Source organism: Trematomus bernacchii, unplaced genomic scaffold (genome assembly GCF_902827165.1).
Source record: "Trematomus bernacchii unplaced genomic scaffold, fTreBer1.1, whole genome shotgun sequence".
Classification (NCBI taxonomy): Eukaryota; Metazoa; Chordata; class Actinopteri; order Perciformes; family Nototheniidae; genus Trematomus; species Trematomus bernacchii.
Window position 1 is genome coordinate 146,687 of NW_022987565.1, and position 20,271 is coordinate 166,957.

The window sequence follows — 20,271 nt, forward strand, 5'->3', positions numbered from 1 at the left end:
GGGGCTGAAGCAGTTCTGCAGCTGCTTTTGCCAGCTGCTTTGAGAGAGCAGGTGCTCACCGAAGTCCACCAGAGGCATGGCCACCAAGGTGTTGAAAGAACCTTGGAGCTACTTAGGCAGCGGTGTTACTGGCCAGGTATGTCCTCCGAGGTGGTACATTGGTGCAGCAGTTGTGAGAGGTGTCAAATTGCCAAGGACACTCGACCAGCGGCTCGTGCTCCCATGGGACACTTGTTGGCTTCTAGACCCAATGAAATTCTGGCGATTGACTTCACTGTCTTGGAACCCACCTATAGTAGGTTGGAAAATGTCCTTGTAATTACAGACATTTTTAGCAAGTACACTTTGGCCTTTGCCACCCGTGACCAACGAGCCTCTACCGTGGCTCAAGTTCTGGTCACAGAATGGTTTTCAAAGTTTGGTGTCCCAGCCCGTATACATTCGGACCAGGGTCGAAACTTTGAGAGCATTCTTATCCAACAACTTTGCAGCCTCTATAACATTGAAAAATCTCGCACTACTCCCTACCATCCGGCGGGCAATGGTCAATGTGAACGGTTCAACCGAACCCTTCACAACTTGCTGCGTACTCTGCCTGTGTCTCGGAAACGGGATTGGAACTCCTGCTTGCCACAACTACTGTATTCTTACAACACTACTCCCCATCAGTCAACTGGTGAATCTCCATTCTTGTTGATGTTTGGACAAGAGCCAAGGCTCCCAGTTGATTTTCTGTTGGGTAGAGTCCCTGATCCAGTCGGTGGTCCTGTCCATGAGTGGATTCAGGAGCATCAGGCAAAATTGCAAATTGCCTTTGAAGGAGCTCAAGAGAGGTTAAAAACTGCAGCAGAGCGCAGAAAGAGGTGCCATGACCAGTATGTCAAAGATGTCCCATTGAACGAGGGCCAGTTAGTTTGGTTGCGAGATTGTGGTGCAAGAGGGCGCCATAAGATCAGGGATATTTGGAGTTCTGTCAGGTATATAGTGGTGAAAGCACCAAAAGGCGGTTCGGTGTACACGATTGCACCGGCAAACGACCTGACCAAAACCAAACGGGTCCACCGCACTCTGTTGAAAGCTGTGGTTGGAACCCACTCTCCAGATGATGTCCCTGTCCCTCTCTCAATTCCTCCTGACTCACCACAGTCAGATGGTGAGCTTTCCTCTGATGGTGACCTATGGGTTTCAAGAAATGAAGCTCCGAACCCTCGTTCTACCAGATCAGCTGTGGTGACCCAAGAAACCCCTTGGTTGCTGTTTCCACCATCTGACGAAGCCTCCATTGAGGCCGGCCCTTCGGTAGCTCTCGCGGCCATGCCTGAATTGCCTTCCTCCCGCTTGGCTATTCCTCCAGCCACTTGCCCTGATTCTAGCGCAGTGACATTGCGACGGACAGCACGGTCAACCGCTGGGCAGCATCCTAATGTCCATCATCTCCCGAGAGCGTTGGGAGAATTGGTGCCTGTGGCCGAAAACTCTCCTGGTCCCGTGTCTAACTCTGTGTCGGTTATCTTTAGACCTTGGAACTAGGTTGGCTAACATTGGCTTGGATTCGTTCATCGTCGGGCCGACGATACAAATAGGGGGGGTAGATTGTAGCAGGATCAGAGTCCTAATCCCTTAGAAAGCATATTCTCCTCTTTTGGCTCTTGTGAGCATGTCACCACCAGGGGGCACCCTATAAAAGGGCAGAGGTTTCTAGCTGGCTGTCTCTTGTTTGTTGGTACACAGACCCGCCCCACTTGCGTGTTTGCCGTGTTTGCTTCCGCCACCGGTGCAGGTATGTTGCAGTTGCATTGCTCGCTTCAGGAAAGGTTCTGCAATTTGCCAGCGTATTTATACTTAGCCCTGCTTTGCCTCACCTAGTGGAGGATCCTCCGGGTGCAGCCTGTCAACGCAGCCATAGAAAGCATGAAGCTCTCTCCTCTCTGCGTCATCGATAGGAAAGCCTGATCGGTATGTGCGCTGTACGGCGATCTATTTAGTCTCCGGCTCCATTAGTATTCGAACCTATGTGTCCTCTGAAAAAGTGTTAATATTTCCTTGGGTGAAACTCCCAAGGTGGCGTTGTCGGAATTGTGAATGGTGTAATCAAACCAACTTGAACAAATACATTCACCTATCCTCCCCTCTGCGGCTACTGCCACAAAGAGAGTGGTGATTAATGTCACTCTGCAGGGAACTGTGAAATTAAAAAAGTGTCAAAAAGGGAATAAAATAGAAGCAACACAGACACACACACACACACACACACACACGCACACACGCACACACGCACACACACACACACACACACACACACACACACACACACACACACACACACACACACTGTTATAGGTCTAAACGTGTGCCAAAGCCAAACCACAAATCTGCTCTCTTTAATTGACTTCAATGGTGTCAAACACACACACACAGACACACACACTCACACAGACAGACACAAACACACACACACACGGACGCACGCACACACACACACCCACACACACACACACACACACACACACACACACACACACACACACACACACGCACACATACACATACACATACACATACACACATACACGTCAGCCTAAACCACAAATCTATTCTTTAGCCTCTAATTATGTTTTGCCTGTCATGTTATTTCATATCAACATGACACTGTTCTATGTGTGTGTGTCACATGCTTATTACGTGTGTGTGTTTGTGGGTGTGTGGGTGTGTGTGTGTGGGTGTAATTAGCAGCTGTGTGATTTGTAGCCTACAGGTCTCAGTGTCAGAAACATCTTCAGTGAAATATCATGAGTGCTAACGAAGAAATAGCCAGTGATGATTTATGTTTCCTGAAGGAATGCAACACTTCGTACGTCAGCGACAGAGTTTCTCTCCCTGTGTCAATTAGTTTGAGATTTCAGGAAGGAACGGCACGCTCAAAGTTTTAGTCAAATGAACGCACAATATATTTTCTTCCACTATAAGTCTCTTAATTCAATCAGTAACAAAAGACGGAGTTTGATGGGGTTGTGGGATCATGATTGCAGTCAGCCAGTCCTGGTTAGAATACCTTCATTGTTTATAACTCAGGAGATTTTCCCCTGGTGTTTATTTGATGTTAATCGATTTGAAACGGACTTACTATAGAAGCTTTGCACTGAATTAACTTATTTTCAGAGGCTCCCAGAATGTGGATACCTTTATGAATTATTTATATATTCTGACCAAACAGAGAGATTTAACTTAACTGAGCTTCTTTACTTTTCGTTTTTAAATGACTCATTTAGGCGCCGTTTACACGAGGAGAAAACTGCTTGTATCTGCATAGTTTCGCGTGCGTATAGCCCTATTATTTACACGAGGCCGATAGAAACTGACCCCACAAACGATAACGGGTCCCAAGGTGGATAGATTTGCAAACGAAACGCTCTGGGGGGTCAACCGAGTCCGTGTAATCACCTCTATACGAATATTTCCTGAAAAAATAACGATAGCCCCGCCTCTCCTGCTCACTGCTGTAGCAACTATCAAAAATAGCTGTGTTAATTAAACGCACAAGGGGTTCTTGAATGAAATAATATTATAAAAGGCAAACCAGAATTGTTAACGCCCAATATACTCCTTAAACAAAATAAACAGAGTCAGATTTCATGCATTGATCCATTATATTGACAATTTTCCAGCCAAACAACACAAACAAAATTAAAAAGTCCGCTCTGCGATACACCAAACTTGTCTTTACTGCCTAATCCAGGCCATTATTGTTCATTGCTCCTGCGCCTGTTTGTAGGCAGAGGACCGGCGTGTCCCAGAGGAGCGATCTCACCCGGTGTTTGTAGAGAATATCTCTCTTTCTGAGCGTGTCCTCTCCACGGAGACGTGCTTCTTGGTCGGTCGATGCAATATCCACAGATTCGGTTTCTTTCAGTTAACTTCCCCGTTGCATTTATCCATATGCTGAGGAAATGACTATATCCCGCTGAATACCAGCAATCGCCACACACACTTCCTCCTGTCAGTAGCTACTGCTAGTGCTACTGCTACTGACCATGCTACAGATATTAGTGCAAAATCTACAGCTCCTCTACCACAACCATCAGCAACAAGTGGACATGGAGAATTACATGAACTACATGTTGCTAAATACACCGCGGGGCATAAACAGAAGGGTAGCCATGGCAACATTGCTGCGGGGCTGCTCCAGGCTGCTCTTCTTCGCTGCTTTTGGTGTATTTTGGCGGAAGTTACAGCGCCACTTACAGTCCCGGCATATGTACTACAGCGTTTCCAGCGGTCTCGTTTGAACAGACACGTTAAATGAAACGAATGCATGTGAACGGAAGACTTTTTTGAATACGCATACTGTGCATAAACGCAAACGTTCCTGTGTGAAGGAGGCCTTAGTCTGAGGCTATATTTTGACATCTTTAATACCAGCCTGTCCTCCTACAAAAAACGACCAAATAGGTCGATTGTTCAGCAGCTTATTACGACCCATAGTCACGCTTTAAAGTGTAGCACCTCTAGTGGTCGTGTAAGAAACAACATGCTCCCGTTGATTGCAAACGCCAACGTCGTTTATTCACAAATAACCCTCTCTGGAAAATCCTAAATTGTGGAATAGTTTGGCCATTAAAATGCTTTTTGATTAGATTTCCGGCGAGAAGTGTATATTGTACTTTTAGAATCTACGTCCAGTGGATGTGTAGGATCTATAGTTTGATAGATATTACGAAGATGATTTGAGGTCTCGCCAGGAGAACGTGTATACTACGTCTTTCCCCCCACAGCGTCCATGTAAAGTTGGCGTCAACCAGGGGCGGACTGGGACTACAAATCTGCCCGGGACTCTCGACCGGCCCACTTACCAATTACCGCTAGTACATTATCAACGGGGGGGAGTGCTAGTGACTTATCCGAGCGGCCCACCTCGGTGCCGCAAGTAAATACCGCTAGTAAATTGTCGACGGGGGGGGGGGGGGGGGGGGGGCTAGTGACTTATCCGACCGGCCCACATCGTCCGACCGGCCCACTTCAGTACCGGCCCATCGGGATTGGTCCCGAACATCCCCCTGGCGTCAACCCTCACGGGGTGAAAACAGTATTTCCGGTCTCGAAGTTTCACACCATATCCCAACGTGCATTGCGCCTAAAACAATCGAATCAAAACCTCTGAAAAAAGAAATGTGTCTCTCAGAATCGAAAGGGAAAAACCTATGGGAAAAACACAAAAGCAGTGTACACAATTTAAACCGATTAATGTTGTGTTTTCAGTGGATGAGTAAGGCAGATATCACTGTGAAATCATTTGACAGTGAGGGGAATACAGTTTTATTATGAAAACTTCGAGACCGGAAATACTGTTTTCACCCCGTGAGGGTTGACGCTAACTTTACATGGACGCTGCCGTAACACGTTCTCCTGGCGAGACCTCAAATCATTTTCGTAATATCTATCAAACTATAGATCCTACACATCCACTGGACGTGGATTCTAAAAGTACAATATACACTTATCGCTAGAAATCTAATCAAAAAGCATTTTAATGGCCAAACTATCCTACAATTTAGGATTTTACAGAGAGGGTTATTTGTGAATATACAACCCTCCGGAGCGTTTGCAATCAACGGGAGCACTCGAGGTCGAAAACTTTAAAACGTGATTATAGGTCGTATTAAGGGCTTGAACAATCGACCTATTTGGTCGTATGAGTTGGAGGACTTGTTGTTTTATACGCACAAAATAGCATCAGCATCCCTTCATTTTTATATGTTATGGTTCGGTAGGCGCAGAAACATGTTTTCAACCACAGTTTTCCGCCTACAGGAGGATAACTCTCACCTTAGACCCAGCAGTGTCTCCTGTGTGCTCAGCTGTCTTCGAGCAATTTGACCTGGTTTCACTGCCCGAGTTATCTGATGTGGTTAGAAAATTGAAACCTTCACAATACCCCTTAGACAGTATTTCTCCGAGACTACTGAAAGACGTTTTTACTACAATTGGGTCATATATTTTAACTTTGATAAATATCTCTCTCACCTCAGGCTGCGTTCCAACCTTTTTTAAACACGCTGTAGTGCAGCCTCTTATCAAAAAACAGAACCTTGATCATTCTGTTCTCTCCAACTTTAGACCTATTTCTAAGCTGCCCTTCCTGTCTAAAGTCCTAGAGAAAGTGGTGTTAGCGCAACTGCAGTCGCACCTTGTTTTAAACTGCATATCAGAAAAGTTTCAGTCTGGTTTTAAATCACGCCACAGTACAGAAACTGCTCTCCTAAGAGTTTTGAATGATCTTCTTTTAACTGCTGATTCTGGGAATTCTGCTGTGCTTGTGCTTTTAGATTTGTCTGCTGCTTTTGACACCATTGACCACCAAATCCTTTTATCACGCCTTGAACTGTGTGTTGGAATTAAAGGTAATGTCCTAAAATGGTTTCAATCCTATCTGTCAGAAAGGACCTTTTCTGTGCATCTTGGCCAGTATTCTTCAGCTGCAGCCCCACTAGCATATGGGGTCCCTCAAGGTTCTATCCTAGGCCCCATTTTGTTCAGTCTGTATTTACTACCTCTGGGGTCAATTTTTAAAAAGCATAACATATCTTACCATTGCTTTGCAGATGATCTGCAGGTATACCTGCCTATAAAAGCAAATAAGGAATCTAGGATTGCCTTGCTTAGCTGTCTGAAAGACATAAAATCATGGATGGAAATCAACTTCTTGACTCTCAACGAAAACAAGACAGAGATTATAATATTTGGACAGTCTGAACTCCTGGATGGCTTTAATAGTGTACTCGGCCCCTTAGCCTCCTACAGCCGTCCCTCTGTCAGAAATCTTGGAGTAATCTTTGACAACTGTTTTAAATTCGACAAACAAATAAGCTCAGTTGTCAAGACAAGCTTCTTCCAGCTGCGGCTTCTGGGGAAGGTAAAGGCCTATCTTCCTAGTAAGGAATTTGAACAGCTAATCCACCTATTTATAACGTCTCGTTTAGACTATTGTAACTCCCTGTATATTGGTGTTAATAAGTGTTTGATCCGTCGCCTGCAGCTGGTCCAAAATGCGGCTGCACGCCTTCTTACTGGGAAGAGACGTTATGACCACATCACACCCGTTTTGGCAGACCTTCATTGGCTTCCTGTCAGTTACAGGATCCAGTTCAAGTACTTACTTGTTGTTTTTAAATCATTGCATGGACTGGCACCACATTACCTGTCTGAGTTGTTGCACCCCCATGCTCCAGCTAGAGCATTGCGATCAGCTCAGCAAAATATGTTGGTGGTTCCTCGGTGCAGGAAAATAACCCGAGGGGACAGGGCTTTCAGTGTTGCAGCTCCCAGACTGTGGAACAGCCTCCCAGTACATATCCGGACTGCTGAGTCTATTGAACTTTTTAAATCTCAGCTAAAAACTCACCTCTTTGCACTGGCTTTTAATACTAGTTGAACATTACATTTTTACATTTGTATGTGTTTTTTAAAATATTTTTCTAGTTATTGTGGTTTTTATCATGTTTTTAATTATTGTTTTATTATTGTACTCCCATTGTGTTATTTAATATTTATTGCCTGTACAGCACTTTGGTCAACTGAAGGTTGTTTTAAATGTGCTATATAAATAAATAAAGATTGAGATTGAGATTGAGATAACATGTGGCATGCAAGTTAGATGTGAGGTTGTGTGTTGGAAACATGTGGTAAAGTTCCAGCTGTTGTTACTCAGTAGAACTGACCTTTTTTGTTTTAGCAGAAGCAAAACGATCATTATAAAATTAATATTGTGAGTCTAGTCGTTGGTTTATTTAGTATGTAGCGCTGTATAATAAGTGGTGCGTTCCAGTTGTATTGGGAAGTGGGAATATCTGAGTTCCCAGTTGGAAATGTAACTGGATTTTTAACCACTGAGGTAGGAGTTCCTATTTAAAATGAAGTCTCCGCATATGAGCATTAAGAGAACACTTTGATAATATAACATTTGTAGCTCTTCTGTATTTTGTGTCACATTAAATGAACTGTACATATGGTGGTGCTCATCATCTATCTGTGGAGATGTTGCTACGATGTTTGTATTCACAAAATACAAAATAAAGCGTAGTTATCAACCGTTTATTGGCTACTGGATCGCAGTGAACTCGGATGAGACGTCACTCCCAGTTCCAACTTCCAATGTAAATGGAAAGCAGCATTAGCTAATCCTTCCTGTGATTGGTTTGGTTTTAATACAGAAAAGTCCCTTAATCATAGACGATTTTCTACCCAGACAATAAAGTAACCTTGAACCTTAAAAGCCAGAACTCCAGACTCCACTGATCTTCTCCTCCTTTTGAAACATCTGTTCAAATATGAGTCGCACAACATAATTACAAACATTATCCTGAAGGCTTTGGCCTCACATACACCTCCTCTTCACACTGTCATTGACTCTCTCCCACACACGGATCATTATGTGGTTAAACTGAGCAGAGATCAGATTAACAGCCTGCTGCTCCTGCTGTAGCATCGCATGTGTTCAAATCTGGAGACGCTTTTTCACTGCCTGCTTTACCGCTGGAGTCACAGTCGGGGGAACGGAAGATTAGGTTTGTGTCGTGGAGGAACAGATTAAGTTACACCTTTTCAACATCTGGACAGAAACGAGTCTCAATCTGTCTTTAAGGCTCTTTATTTTCATCAGAAAGCTTTCTGATGCACCCAAGAAGTGACTCATTGTGATCAGAGTACAATATTTGTATTGGTCACATGACAGCATTTTCATCTGTTGTCAGGAGAGAAGCTCCCTGGGAACACAGGGATTTAAGCCTTTGCAGGCCATTCATATACACACAAACCTTTATTACACACATTCAAACAATCTGCACTAATGTACATTCTCAAAATATTGAAGTGACTGTTATTTAGTATTTATTAATTGTTGTGTTTTAATTTAGGTCTTAATGTGTGCACATGTAAAAATGTGTCTTTGACTGTGTATATACATACATATTTGCACACATATTTTTACATTTTATATTCTATATACATTTGTTTATATATTCGGGATTGTGGGAAACAGTATTTCGATCTCTCTGTCTGTACACACAAACTGGAAGATTGACATTAAAGTTGACTTTGACTACAGGAAGGGAAAACCAAAAAAAGCTAGTCTCTTTAAAGGCCTGTTGTAATGATCAGATGTCCCTGAAACAATGGGACATTCTGGGTGCTGTTTGGTTTAATGGCTGGACCGGATATCATAATGAATACAGACAGTATTTATAACAGGACTTTAATTATATAACGCAAACATTACATCGTATTCATTCAGGCTTACAATAGCTGGAGGATGAATACATGCTGATATGAGGCGGACAATTTCTCGAACGCATCTGATTCATTATAACTGAAATAATCCAGACTGCGTGAGTTTAGCTTGGCAGTAATCGACTATCCAGAAGGCAAAAGTGATTGAAAACAGATTCCAGCACTAATGAGTTTCCTCTTTTATGGAGATCTTTACCGTCTTTGTTTGTTCATCTTTGTTTCTCCTGTAAAACTGGCAGAGACTGAATGTCTGAGCTCTGACGGCACTGAGTGAGTGTTGACACGGGAGCAGCTAGATTTATCTTATCTACTGTGTGTGTGTGTGTGTGTGTGTGTGTGTGTGTGTGTGTGTGTGTGTGTGTGTGTGTGTGTGTGTGTGTGTGTGTGTGTATTTTAGGAATATTCAGTTGTCCTTGTTTTAAAGAGATGTCCACATCCATTTTGTTTTGATGCCTTTGAATCCATAATGTGTGACAAGGACACAGTGAGAATATTTGTGTGTGTGTGTGTGTGTGTGTGTGTGTGTGTGTGTGTGTGTGTGTGTGTGTGTGTGTGTGTGTGTGTGTGTGTGTGTTTGGAGTCCTGATAGCCGTCAGATACGACCTGTCACTCAACAATGTCACGGTGACACACACCCTGCCATCGGAGGTGATGAAGAGAAAAGACGTCTGAATCGAGGCGCAGCGTGATGGGCGCTTCCTGTCACCCTCTGACCTCCGAGTGAGGAGGAGAGGAACAGAGAGAAGGAGGTGATGGAGGAGAGAGGAGATATAAAAAGAGCTGGAGGAAAAAGAGAAAGGAGAAGGACAGGAAATGATAGAGGACGAGAGAAGAGAATATTAACAATGTCAGTGTCCTCTTTTGGTCATTCTAGATAAGATAATAAATGTATTGATCCCCGAGGGGAAACCATGTGTTGCAACAGCACAAAGAAAGAAATATGTAAAGGTACGTTGATAAAGGTGAAACTAAATATAGAAATAATAACAGGTAGAAGTAATAAAGAGCAAAATAACAATGCAATCATTATGCAAATAGTACTGTGTTAAAGAAGTGGTTCATATTTAATTTACCTAACTGACTAAACTAGTTGATTTGTATTTATTTATTTATAAGCATAACTTTCCTCCCAAGCTACACTCAAAAAAATAATTTCTTGGACTTACTTAATAAAGTTATGTCAACAAATTCCACGAAACTGAGTTGAGTAGATTATAATTAAATATTACTAGTAAGAAGAATATAACTGACTTATGTTGAGCCAACGCGACCGTGTTAATTAACTTCAACAATACCCGGTCACCCTGGATTTAATTAATAGCTCTGTGTCCAGCTAACTTAACTGAGCAATATTAAGTCAACACAGTGCAGTTTCTTTAGACATACTTGATTTTTTTGATTAATGCCAACATAAAGATATTATATAATGCTAACTTAACTCACCTATATTCATGTTACTTAAAAGTAAGAACTGCTATACTCAACTGTATTTAGTAAGATCAACTTAACTTTAATTTGTAGTTCAAACTTAAATCATTTTGGAAACTACTGCATTCCGTGTTACTTAACTGGTATTCATTGCTATAATGGAAGTCATTTTAAGTTCACTTACTAAACCAGACTATGTCAACAAATTCCACGAAGTGTAGTTAAGTAAATTCAAATTAACTGACTTAAGGTTCAGTGAAAAAAATACATTTATTTCACATGAAACGCGATATAACCACATAGGCAACCAGGTTTACCAAGTTTAAAATCATGGAAACCCATAAAGACTTCTTTGTATCACACCTTATCAACAAACAAAAGGTTGAAGTTGCACAACATTTAGCTAGCAACAAAAATGTTCAAAAGAGCACCATGTTTTAACCACATAGCCCAAACTGAAACTAAACATTGCATGTAAGTCGTCACATAAATAGAAAAGTAAACTACAAAATGTGTAAAACGTTTATAAATGTCTCTTGTCATCAACTGTTGCTATGGAGATAATGAAAACCGGAACAATAGTTTTCTAGATTATTGTTTTGGTTTTATAGCATATTTTCTGTTTGGTGTTGTCTAATTCTTAATTCTGTCTAAATCCAAAAAAATTCAGCAAGCCAGCTCTGATCGACTCTCAATTCCCTCCACGTTTATCATTAAGCAGGCGACGAAGCACCTGGCCCCCAAAGTTAGCGACCAGCTGGAGAGGAAAACTAAACATCCAGCAGCCGAGGAGCGAGATAACCTTCAACAGTATTGAGACCAAAACAGAGCTAAAGGATGAGTAAATATTGGAAACACACTTGTCAGAACAGACATTTCCAGGCTAATGTTGCTCTTAGCTGGATACGGTAGTATATTATTGACCTGGTAAATATACATAATTAGTTTGCTATCACCTTAATAGAAAAAGTTGCACAACATTTAGCTAGCAACAACAATTTTCAAAAGAGCACCATGTTTTAACCACATAGCCCAAACTGCAACTTGTACGTATAAACTGTACGACATTAATCATTTGTAACATTCCTATTCAGTAACATTCCATAGATAAAATTCCCTCCGAAATATTTGGATAAAACCCCTGCTCCAAGATATCCAACGTGCCGTTTCAAGGCGTTCCACTTGTAGTGTTCAAGTAGTTCATTCAAACAGTTTGTTTTTCAGCACTTGAGCCTTTGACGACAGGTGGCGAACATCCATTTCCATCAGGATCTTTTGAAGAACCTCAAACGTGCATCTCAGGTTTTTTGGATAGCTCAAGTCCAATGCATATGTGAGTCCAAATAAAATTGCCAGTGCGTTCGCAATGTTTTGAAGATCGTTCAGCACTTCCACACCTTCAATTACAATCCCCACATCTGCGAGGGAATCCGTTGGCTCTGCACCTTCCTTCTTTATGGCGAAGATTCCCAAGACCATCTGATCTACACTCTGGTCAGTCTCAACATCCTAAAAGGCAGAAAAAATAGACCATCAGCCAGACTTACACACACACACACGGGAAAAAAGCAACACTCTTGCTAAGTAACATATATAGAGCTCCCAGATAAGCATACCTACAAGCTACATTGGGTGTAGCTTTTCTAGTTGTTGACGGTATCTGCTAGGGGCTTGTGGGTATTTAGTTAACCATGGATATGAAAATGGTTTTACAAAACTTTAAAATTTGAGAAACTCAACAGTTCCATTTATGAATTATACATTCAAGCAACGGTCTACAAACTGCTGTTGATAGTTTGAAAAGGGAATTGTACTATGCATGCATATGGGTTATTTTCTGATTGCTCTTTCAAACCTGTGGTGCCATTAGTTTGTTTAAAACCAGCTCAAAAAAGTACGAAATAAATCACTTTTTTTGTTTCCAGAGGGTAATAATGTGGAAAGCAGAGGCACAAATACTTACGAGGTACTCTCTAATCAGGCTTTCGGGGTCTTCATTAAGGTACACAATTAGTGCTTTTATAACGCAGGCTCTCCTTGTCTCGATGGCGTCATTCTGTAACAAAGGAAATGCATAAGTGGGAGAATAGTATTTTTACATTGTGCAGCATTTAACACTAGATGCATTAATGCACAAGCAAACTATCCTGTTCTTTTTTACATGCAACTTCATACAATTTTTTACATTTACAGGCAGTGTCTAAGTGCATTTTATTATGAAGGGGGACGAATGTGCATTCAACTGGAGTACAAGTTATAATACCACAAGAAGCACCTGTAATGCAAGTGTTTGGTTATTACTAGGTAGTGAGTTGTACTTTAAAAGTATTTATGTTATAATCCAAGACACTGTATTTATTTAACTGGGAACTAAGCATTATGATCATCTTAGAAATATGTTTCAGTATAAGCATTTTTTCACTACCATCATATGCAGCACAGTAAATCAAATTATTGCAATTCAAAAAAGCCAAACTTCTGCGAATTTGCATTCATGAAACACTATGTATTACTACATTCCACAGAAAAGGTACACAAATATGCAAATCTCTTTAGATGAAAATACAATTAATTTATTCATTTTCATTTTGAAAATGACTTGATCAAGTACATTTTAAACTTTGTGGGAACATGACTTAAAATGTCTTCCATCAGCCACACGTCTCAAATATTTTACTGCATGCTTAAGTAATACAACTGCACAATAAATACAATAAAATTAATTTAAACAAAACAAATATTTCTAATAACCAGGCATTTGTTAGATAACACACCTTGTCGTATTCTGCCATGATATTCCTTATTTTCTGCCCAGCGGCACCACCTTTTTTCTGGAAAATCCTTAACAGCTTGGAGGAGTGATGATCTAGCTGCTGCATGAACTTAGATCTCAGTGGGACAGTGGTGATGCGAGCAAACTCTGCTTCCACCTACAAACATTTAATAAAGACAAACACATAAATCAAATCAACACATTTTCTTGTTGGCTGCAGCACCACAGTAAAAGTTAATGGAATAATTCAGCCATGACATTTTTCTTTTTACTTCCTGATGATTTTTTTGTCAAAGCATTGTAAGAATGAAAATATAGAATAATTATTTTTCTCAAAGCTATCATTTAACATGAAAGTTAGGTTAATTTCTTAGTATGATTCTGTAGTCAGGTTCCAATGACAAACATAATAAGTGTATGTGGCCAGTCTTGACGCATTTGCCCTAATGTTTTCTGGCAAACTGCATCACATGTACATTGGTAAAATGCTTCTTTAAATTGAACCCCCTTGCAAAATATAATTAAGTTATCAACAAAATATATGACTGACCTCACGCTCAGAAAAGAGAGCCGGCCACCTTCTTTTGAATTCGGCAATGAATGGCTTGTCTTCAATCACCTCATGACGCCTATAGGCAAATGTCCTCTCCATTTTATCCTTCACCACCTGTTGGTTATTGTTCTTATGTACCTCGGACAGTAGTGCCAGCCTCTCTTCCTCTAGGCTCCGTTTGGTTTGTCCTGTTGGATAGTAGTTTACCTCCGCTCTTTTAGGTTTCTTCACTTGATTGCGAGATGTGCGTTGATCATCCTGTTGACGCTTTAAAGAATTGACAGTCAGCTCTGAACATCCAATGTTGCGCAGCTTAGTGCGGTAGTTTCCCATCTTGAATTTTAAACTGATCTTCCAACCATAAAAGCCAGTAACAGAGCCTTGCTCCCTTAAACATGGGTGCTTTTTCACAAGTGCTTCAGCTACCGAATCAAATTCAGCACTTGAGGGATATGCTTTATATTTCACAATCTGTGATGCCAAAGTTTCAAGAATATCTGACTTCATTCTTGGATTAGGACTGAAGAGGGTACCATTACTTTGAAAGTCACTATTGGCACGCTGGAGTTGGATCTCGACATCATAGACAAACTCCGGCACAGGAAAGGCGTTTGGCCATGGCTCACTTCTGAGGGATGATGTTGACGAAGAATCAGAAGATAAGGGAAGATCAGTGTCCACAGATGAGATTGAATTGATCTCATCCTGGCTGGATGTCCGTGCAGAGAAGCCAGGACTGCTTGTAGATAAGGCACTTGGGGGGTAAATTACTTTGATTTTCCCCTTGTTTTGAATGTCTGAGGTGGAGGTAAGGTTTATAAACTCATCAAAATCAAGGTCCTTGTATTGCAGTCTAAAGTCTCCAAACACCTCACATTGTCTCTTAATCTCACTTTGAAGTTCCTCAACAGAGCTTGGTATTCCCAAAGGCAGGGTTACTTTTGCAGAGTCATTTTCTCCTAGGATGATGCAAAGCACTGCAGAAGTGGCCATACTTGTCAACAGGTTACTCTAAAGAAAAGACAGAAGAAGATATATATTTTTTAAACAGTAGGTAATACAATTCGAGGCAGATCCAGTCATCATCAGTGGAGGTATCATAGGCATTGAAAGCACTGGGTTAGTGTGATGGAAGTATTCTTTAAACTTTAGTAACATATTTAATTATGTGTTGTGTAAATATTTATATTTGAATGACTCTTGCACATGTGTAGTTATAAAGCCATAGTAAACATTAAGGCAGCATTATCATTTTTGGTAGTTCAATTAAACTGCAGACCGATTTGAATTGTCGGCAGTTTCAAATTTATATTGCAAATGTTACAAAATGCAACTTGACTTGATTAACTAGCATGCATAGATTTAGTTAGGGTACGCCAGCATCCTTGTAGAGTTGTGTTTTATTATTTCTGTTAACCTAACCTCACTTGTTTCTGACTCCAAACCCCAGATGTTTTTAATTGATATTCTGTGTCTTATTTTACCCACATTCCCATGAAGACATTCAGTCAAAGTCAAATAAAAATTAAAGGATAATTACCTGACATGTGTATGTATCTTTTAAGGGTGACCATTCGGAGGGTTCCACACTTGTAGTCACTCAGGGGATAGTTGTCGGTCAGTTCACTTAACTCTGCCAACACAATCTCTCTGGCTGAAGATGACTGGAGCTCAAATGCTCCGTAGTGCTCCCTGTACCATGAAGACAATTTTCTGCATATAAAGATCAATGTGTTTTTCAATATACACATTTGAAGTATTTCTGCAAATTCAGGCAGTCCACCTACTGATCCATGCACAAGAAGCATTCCAATTCTAAATTCAATGCCATTGCTAGAGACAATGTGTGCTAGCGTGACTGTTGTGAGGTTAGTGTATTTCTGACTTAGTTGAAGTGCTATGTCTTCTTTCATGATATCTAATGGAATTGTTGAGACGTTTGACACGTCAAAGGCTGACCTCTCATTACTCCTTGTGTGCATGTGATAGCCAATCATCAGCTAGTGCTTATTTGCCAGAGACAGTGTAATGTTCTTGAAACACTTTGTGTGTCTTACAACCTGTTTGAAATAACTGTGCTTGGCCTCAAAACGCATAGTCCAAAACATCACAATGGGGCCGAACAGCTTAATCATTTCTGGGTAATGCTCCAAAAAGTGATGTTTTGGCAAGAGTCGCTGATCTGGAAATACTTCTTGGTATCTCTGTCTGTGCTCTGAGATTTTAAACTCTAAATATGCCACAGACTCCTCACAGTGGATAGGTGCAACAACAAGCTCTACAATATGTTTCAAGTCTAGAATCACTTTCCAAGCTGGTTCGTCTTCAGGGATCAACTGCCCAATCATAAACGGCAATAACCTCAATAAACACCAATTTTCGTGCGCGTTGCCACCAATTCTTTTGTTTCGGACAAAATTAACTGGGACCAAATGAGGTCGGTTTTTTTTGTCCCCCCACTTGTATGGAAAGTTTTTGATGCTCTTATTGAGGTTTTCAAGCGTAACAAACTTTTTGGAAATAAGCACACCAAGGCACAGTGCAAGCTCTACTGGGACTATGCCCTCAAAAAGATCATGGACAACATCAGGAGGATACCCTGATGTGACACTGAAATGGGCAAGTCTTTCTGTGAAAATACACGCTTTTTTTACACCAAAAAAGCTACCTCCTTTTGCCTGTGCAGTATCAATATGGACTTGATGAAGCTCCTTGTTTCTTGGGGTAAATGCACCCGATTTCACTTCTTTAACCTGAGTTTCTGCTCGCTGAGCTGTACAAAACCTACAAGCATATGGGCCCGAGAAACTTTCCACAAATCCGGCTATTCCATGTGCTGCAAGGTTGTCTGACACTACACACTGAAGTGTCCCTTTCACAAATGTACCCAGTTGTGAGACAAAAACACCCTGCCGCTCCAATGTAACAAGGTCTTGGAGTAATGGTTCAAATACTTTGCAATAGCCAAAGGTCTTCACGTCATCACTTCTACATAAAAGAGCCAGGTATATTGAGGTCAAAGAGGAATGGCTGCCAGGAGGCAAATTTCCCAAAATCCAATAGACAGCACAGAGTTTGTGTGTTTTACGTGAAGTACCGAGTGGGTTGCAGACTTCAAAGTCATCTACGTATAGACAGATGGAGATTCTCAGTTCCCCCCCTGCCAGAAAATCATTGTTCTTGAAGTACTGGCCATCTTCAAAAGATTTATAATGAAGGTGGTCATTCACTACCTGTTGTTCTCTTCTCTTTTCAACAACCTTGCTAAGCACATCATTTTGATGAAGTAGCTGATGTAAAACCTTTAGCAAAGGGACATACTGAAAACTTCTTTTAGTCTTTGCATCAAGTATGTACTGAACTGGATCAACAATATTGAAATGATCCTTGTAGTATTGCTTCCTCTTAAAAGCAGTGGCTAAAGGTCCTTCCTTTTGTAAAGCTTTTGACAGAGGGTTGGACGTACAAAGTGTACAGCCTAACTCATTAATGAGCAATTGGTCAACTTGCAAGTTATGGTTACTGAAGAAATCAGCTAGAATGTTGTTGGATACTGGCACCAGAGAAGAACTAATCAAATAGTGCAACTCGTTTAGCAGCTCATCAATGGCAGAGCCTGGTACATGGAAACAGTTTTCAAGTTTTAATAAAACAAATGCCAGTTTCTGTTCTATAACTTTATGCAAGTTCTCTGACGTTTGGACCAATGCACCAACCTCAAGCTCATCATCGTGAAGTATCTCATCACTCTCTGTCAAGCATGTATCTCCCAAAGTACAACTCAATGAATCTGCCCTTCCATTTTCCACAATTCCAGCTTTGAAATTGTTCAGTGTATGCGTCTTGTGCTTTCTGTTCTTGTGTGATTGATATGTTCCGTAAATATTTGTTGAAAAGGAACAACTTTCAAACACACAACAGATGGTTTCGTGTCTTTTGAGATGGTTGTTAACATGAACGAAAAACTCTCTCAATGAGACAATGCCACTACAAGAACAATGATGGCAGGTAAATGTTGTTACATTTACAGATTTTTGTGACGTTTGATCAAAATGTGATCTGGATAGATGACTTCGAAGGGCATTCCACGTTTTAAATGTGCATGGGCATTTAGAATATGTGCATGGATAAGGTTGTCTGCGGCCAAAGTGGCCATGTATTAACCTGTAGTGCTTCAATAGCTGAAATCTTGAGGTTTCCTCTGCACCACAGTCTTTACACTTCCACATGTAACTGAAAATGAAACAAACAAAAATATTAAACAAAAAATGACAGAGTATAGATCAGTGATGCAAACACAGGTATGGTGAAAAAAAGAGAGAACTATTCGAAGCAGAGAAAAAACAGCGTAATATACCATCTGACAAAGGCCTGTGCTATAATGCTTCAATGAACTGGCTATTCTTTATAATATACTCAGATCAATAGGAGACAGAGATGTTAAGTTATAAATCAAGATTTTTCATTTTGGATATTTTACAAATCACTCCCCTTTTAAACTATATTCTTGTTATTTTTAACAACTTTTTTGTTACTGTCATATAGTATTTTATACCTGTTTTTCATTTAGTCTCTAATGTCTCATTAATAACTATAATGATCATATCAAGGTGTGCCTTAACCTCACTGAGCTGAGGTTATTTGAGCCTCTCAGGAGAGAGCTCTCTTCCACCTGGTTGTAGAGAAGCTCTTTAAATTCGTTAGCATAGCTAGCTAACCAGATGCTAATAACAACAGATCGCCACTGTGATTACAACTAAAGACACAGCCACGCAAACACTGCGGCATGTGTACGGCTCCTTATGGGTACTGCAATATTTGAAGAGCTGGAGCGGCTTTCCGGTGCTCTCCGTCAGCACTCCTTTCAGACATATACCACGTGAAGACACGTTACGCTCGTGTTGTGTTCAAGGAACCTGTCCTTGGTCAGGAAAAACAGGCACTCGCTTGTTTAATTATTTTGCGGTCTAGATTTCTTCTTTTTTTAAGTACGAAGTTGTTGACGGACTCCAAACCCCCCCCCCAAAAACGAAAACTCTTCGGTTCTCCACGAATTACACAAGTCACCCAAATCAGCGTTAAAAAAGCGGGAGGCGCCGAAAAGCACTAATTTGCATCACTGAGCCCCGCTCCCTCTCACTCTCGCTCGCCCAACCACTAACGTAGCTGGTTTACGTTAGCAAGCTAGCTCTCACACTGTAACATTAGTGCTATCACACAGTCTGTTCTTTATCTGCAAGCTTCTGTCTTCCCCCGCCACAGGCATCTCAGTTGCCGCCGGTTAATAGCCGGTCCTGCTCACTGACAGTCAAACACATATCCCTAAACCCGACCAACAGCCATCTTCGCGCCACTTTCACAATATTAAATTAACATTTCACAACACACAAGTCAGTAATTTATAATTCAATTTAAAACTGTTTGGTTGCTACTGTGATATATTCCTGCTGGCTAGCATTAAGTTAGTTAGTTAGCTTTCCAGCTAGCCAACCTTAGCTGCCATATGCAAAAATATTGCAGATATTTCTGCGAGTTACAACACTCTCAATTTCACATTCTAACCGCATGTTTATAAACCAACTTAAAATGTTGCATAGGAAAAACATACTCACTCATATTCATTTGGATGTCGCTCAGGTCTCTGCCATTGCTTCTTCAGCTTCTCCTGTCCTTCCTCACCGCGAAAAAGCCCACGTCACAATCATATCCCTCATGTGAGCCTCTGCGCATGCGCCACAGGCAATTTACACAGCTGTGTTGCGTTGGAGATAATTGAGCAGCATATGTGGCTTCAACAGGTATCCATTTTAAGAAAACCCTACTTAAATCAACTAGGTTTAAACAGCAAACTCAGATATATCAATTAAATTGGGTAAAGATGCATTCATTAGATTCAACAACTCACAGAGTTCACTTTTTTGAGTGATAGGCGTTTATAAAATTCATATTTCTTGTGAAAAACAATAACTTGATTTTTAAATGATTCAAAAGAAGTTTGCATGAGTCTCCTCCAAACTGTTAAGCCCGCGTCACACTGTCCTGAAATTGACACCGGATGGACACACGAATATGGAATTGTGAATTTCGCACGAAGATGGCCCCGCACCACACACGAAGGCAACCTTTACATTACATTTAAGACATACAACTGCAGCGAAAGTAACAAAAACAATTATGTTAAAGTACTATGATACTGTACTGATATTTTCAGACTTTGTTCTTTACTTTCTCCGTC

General features: G+C 40.9%; 1 protein-coding gene and 1 long non-coding RNA gene across 3 annotated transcripts; both read right to left on the reverse strand.

Moving 5' to 3' along the window:
- Nucleotides 1-10,443: 10,443 nt before the first annotated feature.
- Nucleotides 10,444-14,227, reverse strand: LOC117478557. Its single transcript, XM_034125559.1, has 4 exons — nt 14,034-14,227; nt 13,485-13,640; nt 12,674-12,766; nt 10,444-12,219 (listed from the first exon to the last, which is right to left on the reverse strand). Exons 1-4 carry the CDS (start codon nt 14,133-14,135, stop codon nt 11,911-11,913), a joined length of 660 nt encoding a protein of 219 aa, XP_033981450.1. The 5' UTR covers nt 14,136-14,227; the 3' UTR covers nt 10,444-11,910.
- A 7-nt stretch (nt 14,228-14,234) lies between these two features.
- LOC117478569 lies at nt 14,235-19,942 on the reverse strand. Of its 2 annotated transcripts, none has more exons than XR_004555492.1 (4): nt 19,649-19,942; nt 18,201-18,269; nt 15,577-15,728; nt 14,235-15,047 (listed from the first exon to the last, which is right to left on the reverse strand). It is a non-coding gene; the product is annotated as an uncharacterized LOC117478569 (long non-coding RNA). The 2 variants fall into 2 exon arrangements; XR_004555493.1 differs by having other exon boundaries at nt 15,577-15,749.
- Nucleotides 19,943-20,271: the final 329 nt, after the last annotated feature.